Here is a 19201-nt window from a genome sequence, read left to right on the forward strand (position 1 = left end):
GGTCAGTGTTCTCACAGTGAACAACTTAGGTCAGATTATACATGGGTTACAATGCTGGTTGAATACATGACATCACCACCCGCCCAAAGTCTTATTGGGATCACAGGTTGAGTCTCTCTGGTGGTTTACACTCCCTTGTAGAGCGCCTGAGTTGGGGCTCCGGTTGTTGGGCGCTGGCCTGAGTGTCTGCTGTTTGCGGTGCCTCAGGTCTGTCCGGACTGCCCACAGTGATTGGGCCCTCCTCCCTTTGGTTCCGGTGTTCGGTCACCTGTGGTGGAGTGAACTCTACATTGTGTTCTTCCTCTGCTTCTTCAATGGGGTTGCTGAACCTCCTTTTTGTTTGATCCACGTGTTTGCGGCAGATTTGTCCATTGTTAAGTTTAAGTACCAGAATCCTATTTCCCTCTTTGGGAATCACAGTGCCTGTGAGCCATTTGGGCCCTGCAGCGTAGTTGAGGACAAAAACAGGATCATTTACATCAATACATCACGCCCTCGCATTCCTGTCATGGTAGTCATGTTGTCGCTGGCGCCTGCTCTCGACAATTTCTTTCATGGTGGGGTGTATAAGGGATAACCGGGTTTTAAGCATCCTTTTGATTAGCAGCTCTGCGGGTGGAACCCCTGTGAGTGAGTGTGGTCGGGATCTATAGGCCAACAGGAGGCGTGATAAGCGTCTTTGTAGGGAACCCTCTTGGATTCTGAGCATCCCCTGTTTGATTATCTGCACTGCTCGTTCTGCCTGGCCGTTTGAGGCCGGCTTGAACGGTGCCGTTCTGACATGGTTAATTCCATTGCGTGCCATGAAGTCCTGGAATTCAGTGCTTGTGAAGCACGGGCCATTGTCGCTGACCAAGACGTCCGGTAGACCGTGGGCGGTGAACATTGCCCGTAGACTTCCTACCGTGGTGGAGGATGTGCTTGAATTTAAAATGGCACACTCGATCCATTTGGAGTAGGCGTCTACTACAACCAAAAACATTTTTCCCATGAAAGGACCTGCGTAGTCCACATGGATGCGTGACCAAGGCTTGGTGGGCCATGGCCAGGGGCTAAGGGGGGCTTCCCTGGGCACATTGCCCAGCTGGGCACACGTGTTGCACCTGCGAACACAAAGTTCCAGATCTGCGTCTATCCCTGGCCACCAAACGTGTGACCTGGCAATTGCCTTCATCATGACAATGCCTGGGTGCTTATTGTGGAGTGCTCTGATGAACACCTCTCTTCTCATCTGGGGCATGACTACGTGGTTTCCCCACAGTAGGCAATCGGCATGAATCGAGAGTTCATCCCTGCGCCTGTGAAATGGTTTAAATTCCTCAGGGCATGCCCTGTACGTAGCTGCCCAGTCCCCATTCAGGACACATTTCTTGACTAGAGACAATAGCGGGTCTCTATTTGTCCAGACTTTAATCTGGCAGGCTGTCACGGGTGAGCCTTCGCTTCCGAAAGCTTCAACAGCCATGACCATCTCAGCAGCATGCTCGGTAGCCCCTTCTGTGGTGGCTAGTGGGAGCCTGCTGAGTGCATCGGCGCAGTTTTCGGTGCCCGGTCTGTGCCGAATTGTATAGTCATAGGCAGCTAACGTGAGTGCCCACCTCTGTATGCGGGCCGATGCGTTTGCATTTATGGCCTTGGTGTCGGCCAAAAGGGACATTAGGGGTTTGTGATCTGTCTCCAGCTCAAATTTCCTGCCAAGCAGGTACTGGTTCATTTTCTTTACAGTTTATACACATGTGAGCGCCTCCTTTTCTACCATCCCGTAACCCCTTTCTGCCTGGGACAGACTCCTGGAGGCATAAGCTACCGGCTGTAACTGACCCTTGACACTGACATGCTGCAACACACACCCGACACCATAGGATGACGCATCGCATGTTAACACAAGTTTCTTACATGGGTCATATAGCGTTAACAGATTGCTGGAACATAACAAATTGCGTGCTCTAATAAAAGCCCTTTTCTGGCTGTACCCCCAGACCCATTCGCGACCTTTACGTAGGAGCATGTGTAGCGGCTCTAGCAGCGTGCTCAATTTGGGAAGAAAGTTCCCAAAATAGTTCAGCAGCCCCAGGAATGAATGCAGCTCCATCGTGTTACGGGGTCTGGGTGCTCTCTCAATCGCTTCCGTCTTGGACGCAGTAGGGCTGATCCCGTCTGCTGCTAACCTCATCCCCTGTAATTCTACCTCTGGAGCTAGGAAGACGCACTTCGCCTTTTTCAGTCGCAGCCCTACCTGGTCCAGTCTGCGTAGCACCTCCTCCAGGTTGTGGAGGTGTTCTTCAGTATCGTGATGAGGATGTCGTCCTGAAAAACCACCGTCCCTGGAATCGACTTGAGGAGGCTTTCCATATTTCGTTGGAAGATCGCGGCGGCCGAGCGAATCCCGAACGGACATCTGTTGTACTCAAACAACCCCTTGTGTGTCGTGATCGTGGTCAGCTTCTTCGACTCACTCGCCAGCTCCTGGGTCATATAAGCTGAGGTCAGCTCCAATTTTGAAAAAAGTTTGCCACCGGATAGTGTCGCAAAGAGGTCCTCCGCTCTCGGTAGCGGGTACTGGTCTTGGAGTGACACCCGATTGATGGTGGCCTTGTAATCACCACATATCCTGACCGACCCATCCGCCTTGAGCACCGGCACAATCAGGCTCGCCCAGTCACTGAATTCAACTGGCGAGATGATGCCTTCCCTCAGCAGGCGGTCCAATTCACCTTCTATCTTTTCCCGCATCACGTACGGCACCGCTCTGGCCTTGTGGTGTACTGGCCTGGCATCCGGGTTTATGTGCATCACTACCTTGGCCCCCATGAAAGTGCCGATGCCGGGTTGAAATAGTGAGTTAAATTTGTCCAGGATCTGTGAGCATGATACTCGCTCCACAGAGGAAATTGCAATGACATCGCCCCATTTCCAGTTCATGACAGCAAGCCAACTCCGCCCCAGTAGTGCGGGTTCGTCCCCTGGGACAATCCAGAGTGGCAACCTGTTCTCCGAATCTTTGTGGGTCACGACTACCGTGGCGCTGCCTAGCACCGGAATGATCTGCTTTGTGTAAATCCGTAGCTGAGCGTCAATCGGCGATAATTTTGGCCTCCTGGCCTTGGAAGGCCACAATTTTTCGAACTATTTGATACCCATCAGAGACTAGCTGGCCCCCATGTCTAGCTCCATTGATACTGGGATGCCATTATCGGTGGCGTCCTGGTGTATGAACTGTATACGTGCTCCACATGAACTCGCTGAACTTCAGCTTCCAGCGATTTCCCCCAGCATTCATTTCTGCAATTTCTGCAGGTATTTACCTCATCTCTGCAAACTTCGGCTGAGTGTGTGCCTCCACGCCTCCAACATGAGTTGTTGTTGGAAACAAAAGGTCCCTTGCCAGTCGATCGTCCCTGACTGTCCCTGTGATTGTCCTTGAGTGCGTCATTAACAGATTTTGATGGCCCCATTACTGGCCGCATTGTCCCTTGCAATGGTGTGAATCGCTGTTCAACTTGCCATTGTCTCTGTCGAACTCCCCCTCTAGGTTTGACTACATGTTGGGGCATGCCCGATTGCCCATGTCTGCCTGGAGAACTGTGTGCTGCTTTAACAATGTTGAATCTCTGTCCCAACCATTCCTTAACACAGTACCTCTCGTCTGTTCTGCTCGTGGCCATGCTCGCGTGGTTTAAATCTCAGTTTCTCGTCACCAATGATATGTCCTTACTGTACAGTATAAATGCACATGAGGCCCATGCTTGAGAGAAGGTCAGTCTGTGACCTGTCCTTTATTCCTTAGCACTCCAAGTGATGAAGGTGGGTGGAGCTTCCTCTTTTGTACCTGAAGGCCCAGGTTAGGAGTGTCTCCCACCTAGTGGTCATTGTTCTCACAGTGTATAACTTAGGTCAGATTATACATGGGTTACAATGCTGGTTGAATACATGATAAAATAACTGGGATAGTTTTTCCACAGCAAACAACGCGGTATTCCATTGTTGGGTTATGCACCACCGACACAAAAAATGATCTAGATTTCTGCAAACCTATGGAAAACACCATACTGCAGAACAAATAGGTCAGGTCAAAAAAAAATTACAGGGAAATTAGAAGCAAAGATAAATCAGTATGTTAGATAGAATAGAGAACTTCATTTAACCTCCAATCACTGCATCCCAGAGTACTTAAGGAGGTGACCTTGGAAATAGCAGATGCATTGACAGTCATTATCCAACATTCCATAGACTCTGGATCAGTTCCTATGGAGTGGAGGGTAGCCAATGTAACCCCACTGTTTAAAAAAGGAGGGAGAGAGAAAACAGGGAATTATAGACCGGTCAGCCTGACATCGGTCGTGGGTAAGATGATGGAAACAATTATTAAGGATGTCATCGCAGCGCATTTGGAAAGAGGTGACATGATAGGTCCAAGTCAGCATGGATTTGTGAAAGGGAAATCATGCTTGACAAAACTTCTGGAAATTTTTGAAGATGTTTCCAGTAGAGTGGACAAGGGAGAACCAGTTGATGTGGTGTATTTGGAATTTCAGAAGGCCTTCGACAAGGTCCCACACAAGAGATTAATGTGCAAAGTTAAAGCACATGGGATTGGGGGTAGTGTGTGACGTGGATTGAGAACTGATTGTCAGACAGGGAGCAAAGAGTAGGAGTAAATGGGTACTTTTCAGAATGGCAGGCAGTGACTAGTGGGGTACCGCAAGGTTCTGTGCTGGGCCCCCAGCTGTTTACATTGTACATTAATGATTTAGACAAGGGGATTAAATGTAGTATCTCCAAATTTGCGGAAGACACTATTGAGCTGTGAGGAGGATGCTATGAGGCTGCAAAGTGACTTGGATAGGTTAGGTCAGTGGGCAAATGCATGGCAGATGAAGTATAATGTGGATAAATGTGAGGTTATCCACTTTGGTCGTAAAAACAGAGACAGACTATTATCTGAATGGTGACAGAATAGGAAAAGGGGAGGTGCAACGAGACCTGGGTGTCATGGTACATCAGTCATTGAAGGTTGGCATGCAGGTACAGCAGGCGGTTAAGAAAGCAAATGGCATGTTGGCCTTCATAGCGAGGGGATTTGAGTACAGAGGCAGTAAGGTGTTACTACAGTTGTACAGGGCCTTGGTGAGGCCACACCTTGAGTATTGTGTACAGTTTTGGTCTCCTAACTTGAGGAAGGACATTCTTGCTATTGAGGGAGTGCAGCGAAGGTTCACCAGACTGATTCCCGGGATGGCGGGACTGACATATCAAGAAAGACTGGATCAACTGGGCTTGTATTCACTGGAGTTCAGAAGAATGAGAGGGGATCTCATAGAAACGTTTAAAATTCTGATGGGTTTAGACAGGTTAGATGCAGGAAGAATGTTCCCAATGTTGAGGAAGTCCAGAACCAGGGGTCACAGACTAAGGATAAGGGGTAAGCCATTTAGGACCGAGATGAGGAGAAACTTCTTCAGCCAGAGAGTGGTGAACCTGTGGAATTCTCTACCACAGGAAGTTGTTGAGGCCAATTCACTAAATATTTTCAAAAAGGAGTTAGATGAAGTCCTTACTACTAGGGGGATCAAGGGGTATGGCGAGAAAGCAGGAATGGGGTACTTAAGTTGCATGTTCAGCCATGAACTCATTGAATGGCAGTGCAGGCTCGAAGGGCTGTTTGGCCTACTCCTGCACCTATTTTCTATGTTTCGATGTTTCTATGTTTCCATAACAATAAACATTAAAATGTAGTAGCAATTTTTTAAACTTTTGATCCTGAATCTGTAATGGGAAACTTTACATGAGAATTAAACCCTAGAATCTCTCATTATGCCTCTCAACACATCTCCTGGAAGAATAAACTAGGAGAAGCAATCACCAGTGGCTGCCATAGTACTTTCAGATTTTGGCAGCTTCACCATACAGAATTGTTCATCAGAATCAGCCGAAAAGAACGATGCAATGGCAGAAGCTGAACTGAATGTTGATACTTGCCTCATTCAGGCCTCATGTATTAATATTTTTATAAGGCATAATTTAATATACATGGGAGATAGCTGGCTGACCTGCAAACCAAAATACCAGGCCTGCATCATGTAGATAGCATGACTCTAACATAAGTTTGTAGCTGATGAAGCAAGCAACTTTCCAGCTAATATAGTCAGTTCAATGTCATATACATTTCCTCTGACAATTTGAGCTATCAGAAAAGAACATTATTGTTCTTTCATACGCCATACCATTTAAATATGCATGGCACAAAGTTTACTGCAGTACCATAGAAACATAGAAACATAGACAATAGGTGCAGGAGTAGGCCATTCGGCCCTTCGAACCTGCAGCAACATTCACTATGATCATGGCTGATCATGCAACTTTAGTACCCCATTCCTGCTTTCTCTTCATACCCCTTGATCCCTTTAGCCATAAGGCCCACATCTAACTCCCTTTTGAATATATCTAACGAACTGGCCTCAACAACTTTCTTTGGTAGAGAATTCCACAGGTTCACGATTCTCTGAGTGAAGAAGTTTCTCCTCATCTCGGTCCTAAATGGCTTACCCCTTATCCTTAGACTGTGACCCATCGTTCTGGACTTCCCCAACAATCAGGAACATTCTTCCTGCATCTAACCATTTCAATCTCATCAGAATTGTATATATTTCTATGAGATCCCCTCTCATTCTTCTAAATTCCAGTGAATATAAGCCTAGTCGATCCAGTCTTTCTTCATACGTCCGTCCTGCCATCCCGGGAATCAGTCTGGTGAACCTTTGCTGCACTCCCTCAATAGCAAGAACGTCCTTCCTTAGATTAGGAAACCAAAACTTCACACAATATTCAAGGTGTGGCCTCAGCAAGGCCCTGCACAACTACAGTAAGACCTCCCTGTTCCTATACGCAAATCCTCTCGCTAGGAAGGCCAACATGCCATTTGCCTTCTTTTCCGCCTGCTATACCTGCATGCCAACTTTCAATGACTGAAGTACCATGATACCCAGGTCTCGTTGCACCTCTCCTTTTCCTAATCTGTCACCATTCAGGTAATATTCTGCCTTCCTGTTTTTTCCACCAAAGTGGATAATCTCACATTTATCTATATTGTACTGCATCTGCTATGCATTTGGCCACTCACCTAACCTGTCCAAGTCACCCTGCAACCTCTTAGCATCCTCCTCACAGCTCACACTGCCACCCAGCTTAGTGTCATCTGCAAACTTGGAGATATTACACTCAATTCCTTTGTCTAAATCATTAATGTATATTGTAAATAGCTGGGGTCCCAGCACTGAACCCTGCGGCACTCCAATAGTCACTGCCTGCCATTCTGAAATGGACTCATTTATCCTGACTCTCTGCTTCCTGTCTGCCAACCAGTTCTCTATCCACGTCAATACATTACCCCCAATACCATGTTCTTTAATTTTGCACAACAATCTCTTTTGATGGACCTTGTCAAAAGCCTTTTGAAAGTCCAAATACACCACATCCACTGATTCTCCCTTGTCCACTCTTCTAGTAACATCCTCAAAAAATTCTAGAAGATTGCAAGCATGATTTCCCCTTCATAAATCCATGCTGGACAAAGACTGGGATTTTACGCTTCTGAGCTCCTGACTATGTCAACCATTGCTCAATGGGTAACACTCTCACCTCTCAGTTAGAAGGTAATGGGTTCAAATCGCAATCCAGAGACTTGAGCACAAAATCTAGGCTGACACTTCTGTTCAGTACTGAAGGAGTGCTGAACTGTCAGAGGTGCTGCCTTTAGGATGAGATGTTAAACCAAGACTGTGTTTGCCCTCTCAGGGGAATGTAAAAGATCCCAAATCACCAATGTTCCCTTTTAGCAGTGCGTCCACACAACACTCCAGTGATCCTGTGGAGCAGCTTTTCAATACAAAAACTACACATGCGCAGTATTTTGAATGGCCCATGCAGATATTTAAAGGGTCTGCGCAGCAGTAAAAAAATTACAGGCAACATTGCACGGCACTATTCCAAAGAAGAACAAGGCAGTTCCCCCTGGTGTCCTGGCCAATATACATCCCTCAACCAAAACTAACATCACTAAAACAGATGATCTGGTCATTATCACGTTGCTGTTTGCGGGAGCTTGCTGTGTGCAAATTGGCTGCTGTATTTCCTGCATTACAATAATGACAACACTTCAAAAGAACTTTGTTGACTGCAAATTGCTTTAGAACATCCTGAGATCATGAATGATGGAATCTAAATGTCGTTTGTTGTATTACCTATCAGAAAAAGCATGGGCTGAGGTGAGGAATTTTCCAATATGTGCTATGGCTACACATCAACCTATCGGTTGGCATAGTTCACCTACACAACAAAGGCAAATTAACCTGACCCCGAGCTTCTGGTCGCCTGTCACTTTCATTCTCCGCCCACTCACACTCTGATCTCTCCATCCTCGGCCTCTTACGCTGTTCCAACAAAGCTCAACGTAAGCTCACAGAACAGCATTTAGACACTTCACAGCCTTCTGGACTCAACAGCAAGTTCAACAATTTCAGACCATAACCTCTGCACCACATTTTCCCACATGGTAGCTGTTGATGATTCAGCCATTTCCATTTACACCTCATCTAGACTCATCTTTTGTTTCTTAACTTGCCCCATTACCATCTCATTTTGCCTTGCACCATCAACCCTTTTGTCTCTTCTGCCTTCCATCCTATCACAGACCTTCCCTTTTCTCCTTTCCTCCCCTCTCCCCTTTCCATGCCTCTACACTTGCTTTAAAATCTGTTACATCTCTAAATTTTTCCAATTCTTACGACGGGTCATCGACATTGCACTGTCAGAGGTGCCGTCTTTCAGATGAGACATTAAACCGAGTTCCCCTCTGTTCTCTTAAGTGGACGTAAAAGCTCCCATGGCACCATTTCGAAGAACAGGGGAGTTATCCCGGTGTCCTGGCCAATATTTATCCCTCAATCAACATCACAAAAACAGATTATCTGGTCATTATCACATTGTTGTTTGTGGGAGTTTGCTTTGTGCAAATTGGCTGCGTGTTTTCCACATTACAACAGTGACTAACTCCAAAAAGTATTCAAATGGCTATAAAGCGATTTGGGATGTCCGATAGTCGTGAACAGCGCTATATAAATGCAAGTCTTTTAGATTTACACTACACAACTTTAGTGTACTGAGTAAACTTGCTGCGCAATAAACCAACTCGCAGATAAAGGGATATATATATATATTATCGCAGCCCAGTTGAGGCACCAACACTTTCTGGTCTGGTAGTACAATGTCTGCGTGGTTTGATGCAGGCGAGCGGCACCGATTCGGCAGGTACCTGAAACTGACAGCGGAATGTAATTCCAACCTGTTCATTATTTGTAATACCTGAATTTCCCCGATCGGAAAACACACCCGAACAAGTCAGTGATTATACAGGGTATATTGCAAACTATATGTGAATTATGATGTAAAATTTAGTGTGTTTTTATATTAAATTATCATACGAATAGAATACTAATTGAACAAATAATCTTCCAAAATAAACTTGTCACTCACCCAGTACATGCAGAGTGATGGTTGCTTTTGCTTGACTGCCGTCGCCTGTTAACACGGTAACAGTATACTCTCCACTGTCCGAAACTGTCACTGACATCAGCAGGAGTGATCCGTTCTGGGGGTAATATTCAACCCGTGTTCTGTACTTATCATTTATAATCGGTATTCCAATGGCCCACTGACCGATAAGTGTCGTCCCGAAGTTCCAGGTAATAATTATCGTCGGAACTGACGGCAGCACTGAAAAAAATGCGTTGTCTCCGACGGTCACATTTATCCGACTGTTTTCTGTCTGGATAGTTAAACCCTGGAGTTCAACTGAGGAAAGAAAATCACATTGAGGAGGAAGTAGAGAGAAACACTTAAACTCGATACAATATGTACATTTCTAAAGTGATACTAACGTCACCTCTTGCTGAGTCTGACTTTCTATGACAATCCCGAAAAGAAATGAAACGGAAAGTGGTCCTCACCCGCAGATATCAATAAGCAAACAGCTCCCGCGGTAAGTGTCAGTGTTACCATCCTGAGAGAGCAGCGCCAGTCCCTGTTACACTCGGTGACTGACCCGCTCTTCCTGATGGACAGAACAAGTCAGTTGAATCATTTACTAAAGCGGCAATGCTGATTGGACCGAGTGTTGTTCACCTGACTGGAAACTCTTTCCACAGATTCCAATCGATTACATAGTATTTACAGCACAGAAATAGACCTTCCGGCCCAACAGGCCCATGCAGGTGATATTTGGTCCACATGAAGCCCCTCCCACCCTTCCAACCCCATCAACATTATCCCTCTATTTCTTTCTCCCTTATGTGTTTATCTAACTTCCCCTTAAATGCGTCTATGCTAGTCACCTCAACTACTCCTTGTGGTAGCAAGTTCCCGATCATAAAAACGGTCTGGGTAAAGAAGTTGCTCTTGAATTTCCGATTGGATTAATTCGGGACTATTTTATATTTATGGCCCCTAGTTCAGGTCTCCTCTTCAAGTGCAAACTCCTTCTCGACGTCTACCCAATTGAACCCTTCCATAATCTTAAAGACCTCTGTGTTCATTTTTCTGAAAAAAGAGCCCCAACCTGTTCAACTTTCCTGATGGGAATATCTCTCAGTTCTGGTGTCATCCTTGTAAATCTTTGTTGCACTTTCTTCAGTGTGTCTCTATCCTTTTTATAATATGGAGACCAGAGGGCCGAAATTGTCCCTCCCAATAAAGTCTCTGGCCGCCTGAAAACAGTGGCCACAGGGCAAAGCGGAATGACCGTCGACTCTCTGCGGAGAGGCCACCATCTTGTAAACTGCCCTTCATCAGGGTCGGAGCGGTGTAGGGGACCGCTCCATCTGTTTTCCCGCCACGGCGTGCACACTCTGAACCCTTACCGACAGCGGCGACCCCTTCCCGAAATTGCCCCATGGAAATATCCCTTTTGTGGAATTGTCCCGTGGGAGCGATGCCACAACAGGCCAGTGCCCCCGACAGCTTTTTGTGTCAGTACACTCCTTGTTGGTCAGTGGCGTGGCCGCCTTTAAAGGGAAGATGGCGCTGCAGGCAATGTCTAGAAATTAGAGCCAGACCTTTCAGGAGTGAAATTAGGAAACACTTCTACACACAAAGAGAGGTAGAAGTTTGGAACTCTCTTCAGCAAATGGCAATTGGTAATAGATCAGTTGTTCATTTTTAAATTGGAGATTGATAGCTTTTTGTGAACTAAAGCCAAACTATGGAGTTAGGTCTCAGATCAGCCATGATCTCATTGACTGGTGGAACAGGCTCGAGGGGCTCAATGGCCGACTCCTGTACCTATGTTCCTATCAGATACACTCATTTGAAATCTAGGATTTAATAAACTTCCTGTGCCGAATGACATTCTAGCCTATGTAGCATCACATCAAGATAACCTGTTTAGAGTATCAGTGATATTTGAATACACAGAATAGCGAAAGAATGGAGATAACTATACATGTTGTTAACTATTATTAATAACCTCTAATGGTGCTGTTACAATAACAAACAGATCAGGGTACGATTGGAAATGCAACAGTGCAGAACAGCATTAGGCAGGAGAGCATTACCACAGTGTCACTGGATGGAAACACAGCTTGATTGCTTCTGGGCGATTCTAAGGTTTATGTTTGTAAAGAAAGTGCTAAAGATTCATAAATGTAATATTTGTAATAAATCCGAGTAGTATCACTAGGACAATTGAATAGTTGCAGTAATGATGCGCTTTAACAGAAGGCTCACCGGTGAACACATGAAAATTGAACCTGAAGATTTGAAACAAGAAAGAAAGGATTTACTCAAACCTCAGAACATCCCAAAGTGCTTTACAGACAATGAAATATATTTGAGGAGAGGCCACAGTTGTTACGCAGGAAATGAGGAAGCCAATTTGTGCACAGCAAGATCCCAAATACAGCCACGAGATCAATGATCAGATAATCTGTTTCTTCATGATGGCTGAGGGATAAATATTGGCCAGGACACTGGGCTGAGCAGCACCCCCCCCCCGCGCGCCCCCCCCCCCCGCCTCCGCCCCTGCTCTTCCATTGAAATACTGCCATGGGTTCTTTTAGAGAGAGCTGACTGGGTTTGGCTTAATGTGGCAACCGAAAGACGGCACATCTGAGAGTGCAGCATTCCACAGCATTGGGTTGGCAACATTAGGGAGGGAATGTCGCAGGTCGCTGATATACTGTCGGTGCACATGAGGGAGGGAATGTCACAGGTTGCTGATATACTGTCGGTGCACATGAGGGAGGGAATGTCGCAGGTCGCTGACATACTGTTGGTGCACATTAGGGAGGGAATGTCACAGGTCGCTGATAGACTGTCGGTGCACATTAGGGAGGGAATGTCACAGGGTGCTGATATACTGTCGGTGCACATTAGGGAGGGAATGTCACAGGTAGCTGATATACTGTCGGTGCACATTAGGGAGGGAATGTCACAGGTAGCTGATATACTGTCGGTGCACATTAGGGAGGGAATGTCACAGGTAGCTGATATACTGTCGGTGCACATGAGGGAGGGAATGTCGCAGGTCGCTGATATACTTTCGGTACACATGCGGGAGGGAATGTCACAGGTAGCTGATATACTGTCGGTGCACATGAGGGAGGGAATGTCGCAGGTCGCTGATATACTGTCGGTGCACATGAGGGAGGGAATGTCGCAGGTCACTGATATACTGTCGGTGCACATGAGGGAGGGAATGTCGCAGGTCGCTGATATACTGTCGGTGCACATGAGGGAGGGAATGTCACAGGTCGCTGATATACTGTCGGTGCACATGAGGGAGGGAATGTCACAGGTAGCTGATATGCTGTCGGTGCACATGAGGGAGGGAATGTCACAGGTCGCTGATATACTGTCAGAACACATGAGGGAGGGAATGTCACAGGTCACTGATATACTGTCAGAACACATGAGGGAGGGAATGTCACAGGTCGCTGATATACTGTCAGAACACATGAGGGAGGGAATGTCGCAGGTCGCTGATATACTGTCGGTGCACATGAGGGAGGGAATGTCGCAGGTCGCTGATATACTGTCGGTGCACATGAGGGAGGGAATGTCACAGGTCGCTGATATACTGTCAGAATACATGAGGGAGGGAATGTCACAGGTCACTGATATACTGTCAGAACACATGAGGGAGGGAATGTCGCAGGTCGCTGATATACTGTCAGAACACATGAGGGAGGGAATGTCACAGGTCGCTGATATACTGTCGGTGCACATGAGGGAGGGAATGTCGCAGGTCGCTGATATACTGTCAGAACACATGAGGGAGGGAATGTCACAGGTCGCTGATATACTGTCAGAACACATGAGGGAGGGAATGTCACAGGTTGCTGATATACTGTCAGAACACATGAGGGAGGGAATGTCACAGGTCGCTGATATACTGTCGGTGCACATGAGGGAGGGAATGTCACAGGTCGCTGATATACTGTCAGAACACATGAGGGAGGGAATGTCACAGGTCGCTGATATACTGTCAGAACACATGAGGGAGGGAATGTCACAGGTCGCTGATATACTGTCAGAACACATGAGGGACGGAATGTCGCAGGTCGCTGATATACTGTCAGAACACATGAGGGAGGGAATGTCGCAGGTCGCGGATATACTGTCAGAACACATGAGGGAGGGAATGTCGCAGCTCGCTGATATACTGTCGGTGCACATGAGGGAGGGAATGTCACAGGTCACTGATATACTGTCAGAACACATGAGAAGGGGAATGTCGCAGGTCGTTGAGATATGGGGGGAGCATATGAGGGAGGGAATGTTGGAGATAGTTGAGACGCTGCAAGAAGTCATGAGGGAGGGAATGTCAGAGATTTCTGCTGCAATAAGGGAACATGCCCAGATCCTGCGGCCATTGATGGGATCAACTGGCACCCCCACCCCAATCCACAGACCAACCTCTGAAGAGGCCCAACCCAAGAACAGCTGCGCTACCGCCAGCAGACAAGGGTGGACTCACCAAGACCAAGCGCAGCGGGCGGTCTTAGAATAAGTTGGAGGAGAGACGGGTGCAGCCTTTGTTTGCTGCTGTTGTTGTTGTTACTGTTGTAACTGTACTCAAGTTAAAATGCGACTTCAAAATGCCAATGGCCCTCACTATGATGCTGCGCGTCGCAATGTGCGACATGTTGTATTCCCGCTCAGCTTTCGTCTGGGTTACATGTAGGGGCATCATGAGCCAGGTGGTGAGGCCGTATCCTTTGTACTCCAGCAGCCAGCTCTGCCCTTCTGGCTGCTGCTGAAACATGGCAGATATAGCGCTGTCGCATAGGATGAAAGCATCATGCATGCTCCCAGAGTAACTTGTATTAACTGCCATGATGTGATGCATGTCGTCACACACGAGCTGCTCATTCATGGAATAAAAGCACTTCTGTTGCTGTACAGCTCAGAATCTTCCAAAGGTGCTCGCAAGGCAAGGCAAGCCTAGTCGATCCAGTCTTTCTTCATACGTCCGTCCTGCCGTCCCGGGAATCAGTCTGGTGAACCTTTGCTGCACTCCCTCAATAGCAAGAACGTCCTTCCTCAGATTAGGAAACCAAAACTTCACACAATATTCAAGGTGTGGCCTCAGCAAGGCCCTGTACAACTACAGTAAGAGCTCCCTGTTCCTATATGCAAATCCTCTCGCTAGGAAGGCCAACATGCCATTTGCCTTCTTTACCACCTGCTGCATCTGCATGCCAACTTTCAATGACTGAAGAACCATGATACCCAGGTCTCGTTGCACCTCCCCTTTTCCTAATCTATCACCATTCAGATAATATTCTGCCTTCCTGTTTTTTCCACCAAAGTGGATAATCTCACATTTATCTATATTGTACTGCATCTGCTATGCATTTGGCCACTCACCTAACTTGTACAATCTCTTAGCATCCTCCTCACAGCTCACACTGCCACCCAGCTTAGTGTCATCCGCAAACTTGGAGATATTATACTCAATTCCTTTGTCTAAATCATTAATGTATATTGTAAATAGCTGGGGTCCCAGCACTGAGCCCTGCGGCACTCCAATAGTCACTGCCTGCCATTCTGAAATGAACCCATTTATCCTGACTCTCTGCTTCCTGTCTGCCAACCAGTTCTCTATCCACGTCAATACATTACCCCCAATACCATGTTCTTTAATTTTGCACAACAATCTCTTTTGATGGACCTTGTCAAAAGCCTTTTGAAAGTCCAAATACACCACATCCACTGATTCTCCCTTGTCCACTCTTCTAGTAACATCCTCAAAAAATTCGAGAAGATTGCAAGCATGATTTCCCCTTCATAAATCCATGCTGGACAAAGCCTGAGATTTTACGCTTCTGAGCTCCTGACTATGTCAACCATTGCTCAATGGGTAACACTCTCACCTCTCAGTTAGAAGGTAATGGGTTCAAATCGCAATCCAGAGACTTGAGCACAAAATCTAGGCTGACACTTCTGTTCAGTACTGAAGGAGTGCTGAACTGTCAGAGGTGCTGCCTTTAGGATGAGATGTTAAACCAAGACTGTGTTTGCCCTCTCAGGTGGATGTAAAAGATCCCAAATCACCAATGTTCCCTTTTAGCAGTGCGTCCACACAACACTCCAGTGATCCTGTGGAGCAGCTTTTCAATGCAAAAACTGCACATGCGCAGTATTTTGAATGGCCCGTGCAGATATTGAAAGGGTCTGCGCAGCAGTAAAAAAATTATAGGCAACATTGCACGGCACTATTCCAAAGAAGAACAAGACAGTTCCCCCTGGTGTCCTGGCCAATATACATCCCTCAACCAAAACTAACATCACTAAAACAGATGATCTGGTCATTATCACATTGCTGTTTGCGGGAGCTTGCTGTGTGCAAATTGGCTGCTGTATTTCCTGCATTACAATAATGACTACACTTCAAAAGAACTTTGTTGACTGCAAATTGCTTTGGAACATCCTGAGATCATAATGATGGAATATAAATGTTGTTTGTTGTATTACCTGTCAGAAAAAGCATGGGCTGAGGTGAGGAATTTTCCAATATGTGCTATGGCTACACATCAACCTATTGGTTGGCATAGTTCACCTACACAACAAAGGCAAATTAACCTGACCCCGAGCTTCTGGTCGCCTGTCACTTTCATTCTCCGCCCACTCCCGCTCTGATCTCTCCGTTCTCGGCCTCTTACGCTGTTCCAACAAAGCTCAACGTAAGCTCACAGAACAGCATTTAGACACTTCACAACCTTCTGGACTCAACAGCAAGTTCAACAATTTCAGACCATAACCTCTGCACCACATTTTCCCACTTGGCAGCTGTTGATGATTCAGCCATTTCCATTTACACCTCATCTAGACTCATCTTTTGTTTCTTAACTTGCCCCATTACCATCTCATTTTGCCTTGCACCATCAACCCTTTTGTCTATTAATCTCTTCTGCCTTCCATCCTATCACAGACCTTCGCTTTTGTTCTTTCCTCCCCTCCCCCCTTTCCCTGCCTCTACACGTGCTTTAAAATCTGTTACATCTCTAAATGTTTCCAATTCTTACGACGGGTCATCGACATTGCACTGTCAGAGGTGCCGTCTTTCAGATGAGACGTTAAACCGAGTTCCCCTCTGTTCTCTTAAGTAAACGTAAAAGCTCCCATGGCACCATTTCGAAGAACAGGGGAGTTATCCGTGTCCTGGCCAATATTTATCAACATCACAAAAACAGATTATCTGGTCATTATCACATTGTTGTTTGTGGGAGTTTGCTATGTGCAAATTGGCTGCGTGTTTTCCACATTACAACAGTGAATAACTCCAAAAAGTATTCAAATGGCTATAAAGCGCTTTGGGATGTCCGATAGTCGTGAACAGCGCTATATAAATGCAAGTCTTTTAGATTTACACTACACAACTTTAGTGTACTGAGTAAACTTGCTGCGCTATAAACCAACTCGCAGATAAAGGGATATATATATATATATATATATTATCGCAGCCCAGTTGAGGCACCAACACTTTCTGGTCTGGTAGTACAATGTCTGCGTGGTTTGATGCAGGCGGGCGGCACCGATTCGGCAGGTACCTGAAACTGACAGCGGAATGTAATTCCAACCTGTTCATTATTTGTAATACCTGAATTTCCCCGATCGGAAAACACACCCGAACAAGTCAGTGATTATACAGGGTATATTGCAAACTATATGTGAATTATGCTGTAAAATTTAGTGTGTTTTTATATTAAATTATCATACGAATAGAATACTAATTGAACAAATAATCTTCCAAAATAAACTTGTCACTCACCCAGTACATGCAGAGTGATGGTTGCTTTTGCTTGACTGCCGTCGCCTGTTAACACGGTAACAGTATACTCTCCACTGTCCGAAACTGTCAGTGACATCAGCAGGAGTGATCCGTTCTGGGGGAAATATTCAACCCGTGTTCTGTACTTATCATTTATAATCGGTGTTCCAGTGGTCCACTGACCGATAAGTGCCGTCCCGAAGTTCCAGGTAATACTTATCGTCGGAACTGACGGCAGCACTGAAAAAAATGCGTTGTCTCCGACGGTCACATTTATCCGACTGTTTTCTGTCTGGACAGTTAAACCCTGGAGTTCAACTGAGGAAAGAAAATCACATTGAGGAGGAAGTAGAGAGAAACACTCAAACTCGACACAATATGTACATTTCTAAAGTGATACTAACGTCATCTCTTGCTGAGTCTGATTTTCGATGACAATCCCGAAAAGAAATGAAATGGAAAGTGGTCCTCACCCGCAGATATCAATAAGCAAACAGCTCCCGCGGTAAGTGTCAGTGTTACCATCCTGAGAGAGCAGCGCCAGTCCCTGTTACACTCGGTGACTGACCCGCTCTTCCTGGTGCACAGAACAAGTCAGTTGAATCATTTACTAAAGCGGCAATGCTGACTGGACCGAGTGTTGTTCACCTGATTGGAAACTCTTTCCACAGATTCCAATCGATTACATAGTATTTACAGCACAGAAATAGACCTTCCGGCCCAACAGGCCCATGCAGGTGATATTTGGTCCACATGAAGCCCCACCCACCCTTCCAACCCCATCAACATTATCCCTCTATTTCTTTCTCCCTTATGTGTTTATCTAACTTCCCCTTAAATGCGTCTATGCTAGTCACCTCAACTACTCCTTGTGGTATCAAGTTCCCGATCATAAAAACGGTCTGGGTAAAGAAGTTGCCCTTGAATTTCCGATTGGATTAATTCGGGACTATTTTATATTTATGGCCCCTAGTTCAGGTCTCCTCTTCAAGTGCAAACTCCTTCTCGACGTCTACCCAATTGAACCCTTCCATAATCTTAAAGGCCTCTGTGTTCATTTTTCTGAAAAAAGAGCCCCAACCTGTTCAACTTTCCTGATGGGAATATCTCTCAGTTCTGGTGTCATCCTTGTAAATCTTTGTTGCACTTTCTTCAGTGTGTCTCTATCCTTTTTATAATATGGAGACCAGAGGGCCGAAATTGTCCCTCCCAATAAAGTCTCTGGCCGCCTGAAAACAGTGGCCACAGGACAAAGCGGAATGGCCGTCGACTCTCTGCGAAGAGGCCACCATCTTGTAAACTGCCCTTCATCAGGGTCGGAGTGGTGTAGGGGACCGCTCCATCTGTTTTCCCACCACGGCGTGCACACTCTGAACCCTTACCGACAGCGGCGACCCCTTCCCGAAATTGCCCCACGGAAATATCCCTTTTGTGGAATTGTCCCGTGGGAACGATGCCACAACAGGCCAGTGCCCCCGACAGCTTTTTGTGTCAGTACACTCCTTGTTGGTCAGTGGCGTGGCCGCCTTTAAAGGGAAGATGGCGCTGCAGGCAATGTCTAGAAATTAGAGCCAGACCTTTCAGGAGTGAAATTGGGAAACACTTCTACACACAAAGAGAGGTAGAAGTTTGGAACTCTCTTCAGCAAATGGCAATTGATACTAGATCAATTGTTCATTTTTAAATTGGAGATTGATAGCTTTTTGTGAACTAAAGCCAAACTATGGAGTTAGGTCTCAGATCAGCCATGATCTCATTGACTGGTGGAACAGGCTCGAGGGGCTCAATGGCCGACTCCTGTACCTATGTTCCTATCAGATACTCTCATTTGAAATCTAGGATTTAATAAACTTCCTGTGCCAAATGACATTCTAG

The 19201-nt window shown here is 46.2% G+C and overlaps 1 protein-coding gene across 2 annotated transcripts in view; it reads right to left on the minus strand.

The window, feature by feature from the left end:
* The window catches only part of LOC139240314 (cell adhesion molecule CEACAM5-like), a 132328-nt gene extending 114457 nt beyond the window's left edge, over positions 1 to 17871 (minus strand). The window contains exons 1-3 of one of the 2 annotated variants that reach the window (XM_070868788.1): positions 17800 to 17871; positions 17327 to 17644; positions 9532 to 9849 (exon numbers count right to left, since the gene is read on the minus strand). In XM_070868788.1, the coding sequence (XP_070724889.1) occupies positions 9532 to 9849; positions 17327 to 17644; positions 17800 to 17851 (688 nt within the window). In that variant the 5' untranslated portion in view covers positions 17852 to 17871. Of the gene's footprint in view, positions 1 to 9531; positions 9850 to 10004; positions 10086 to 17326; positions 17645 to 17799 lie in introns of those variants that run through there. The other variant, XM_070868789.1, reaches the window with a different exon arrangement.
* Between the last annotated feature and the right edge of the window lie 1330 nt (positions 17872 to 19201).

This window comes from Pristiophorus japonicus, chromosome 31 (assembly GCF_044704955.1).
Source record: "Pristiophorus japonicus isolate sPriJap1 chromosome 31, sPriJap1.hap1, whole genome shotgun sequence".
Taxonomy (NCBI): domain Eukaryota; kingdom Metazoa; phylum Chordata; class Chondrichthyes; family Pristiophoridae; genus Pristiophorus; species Pristiophorus japonicus.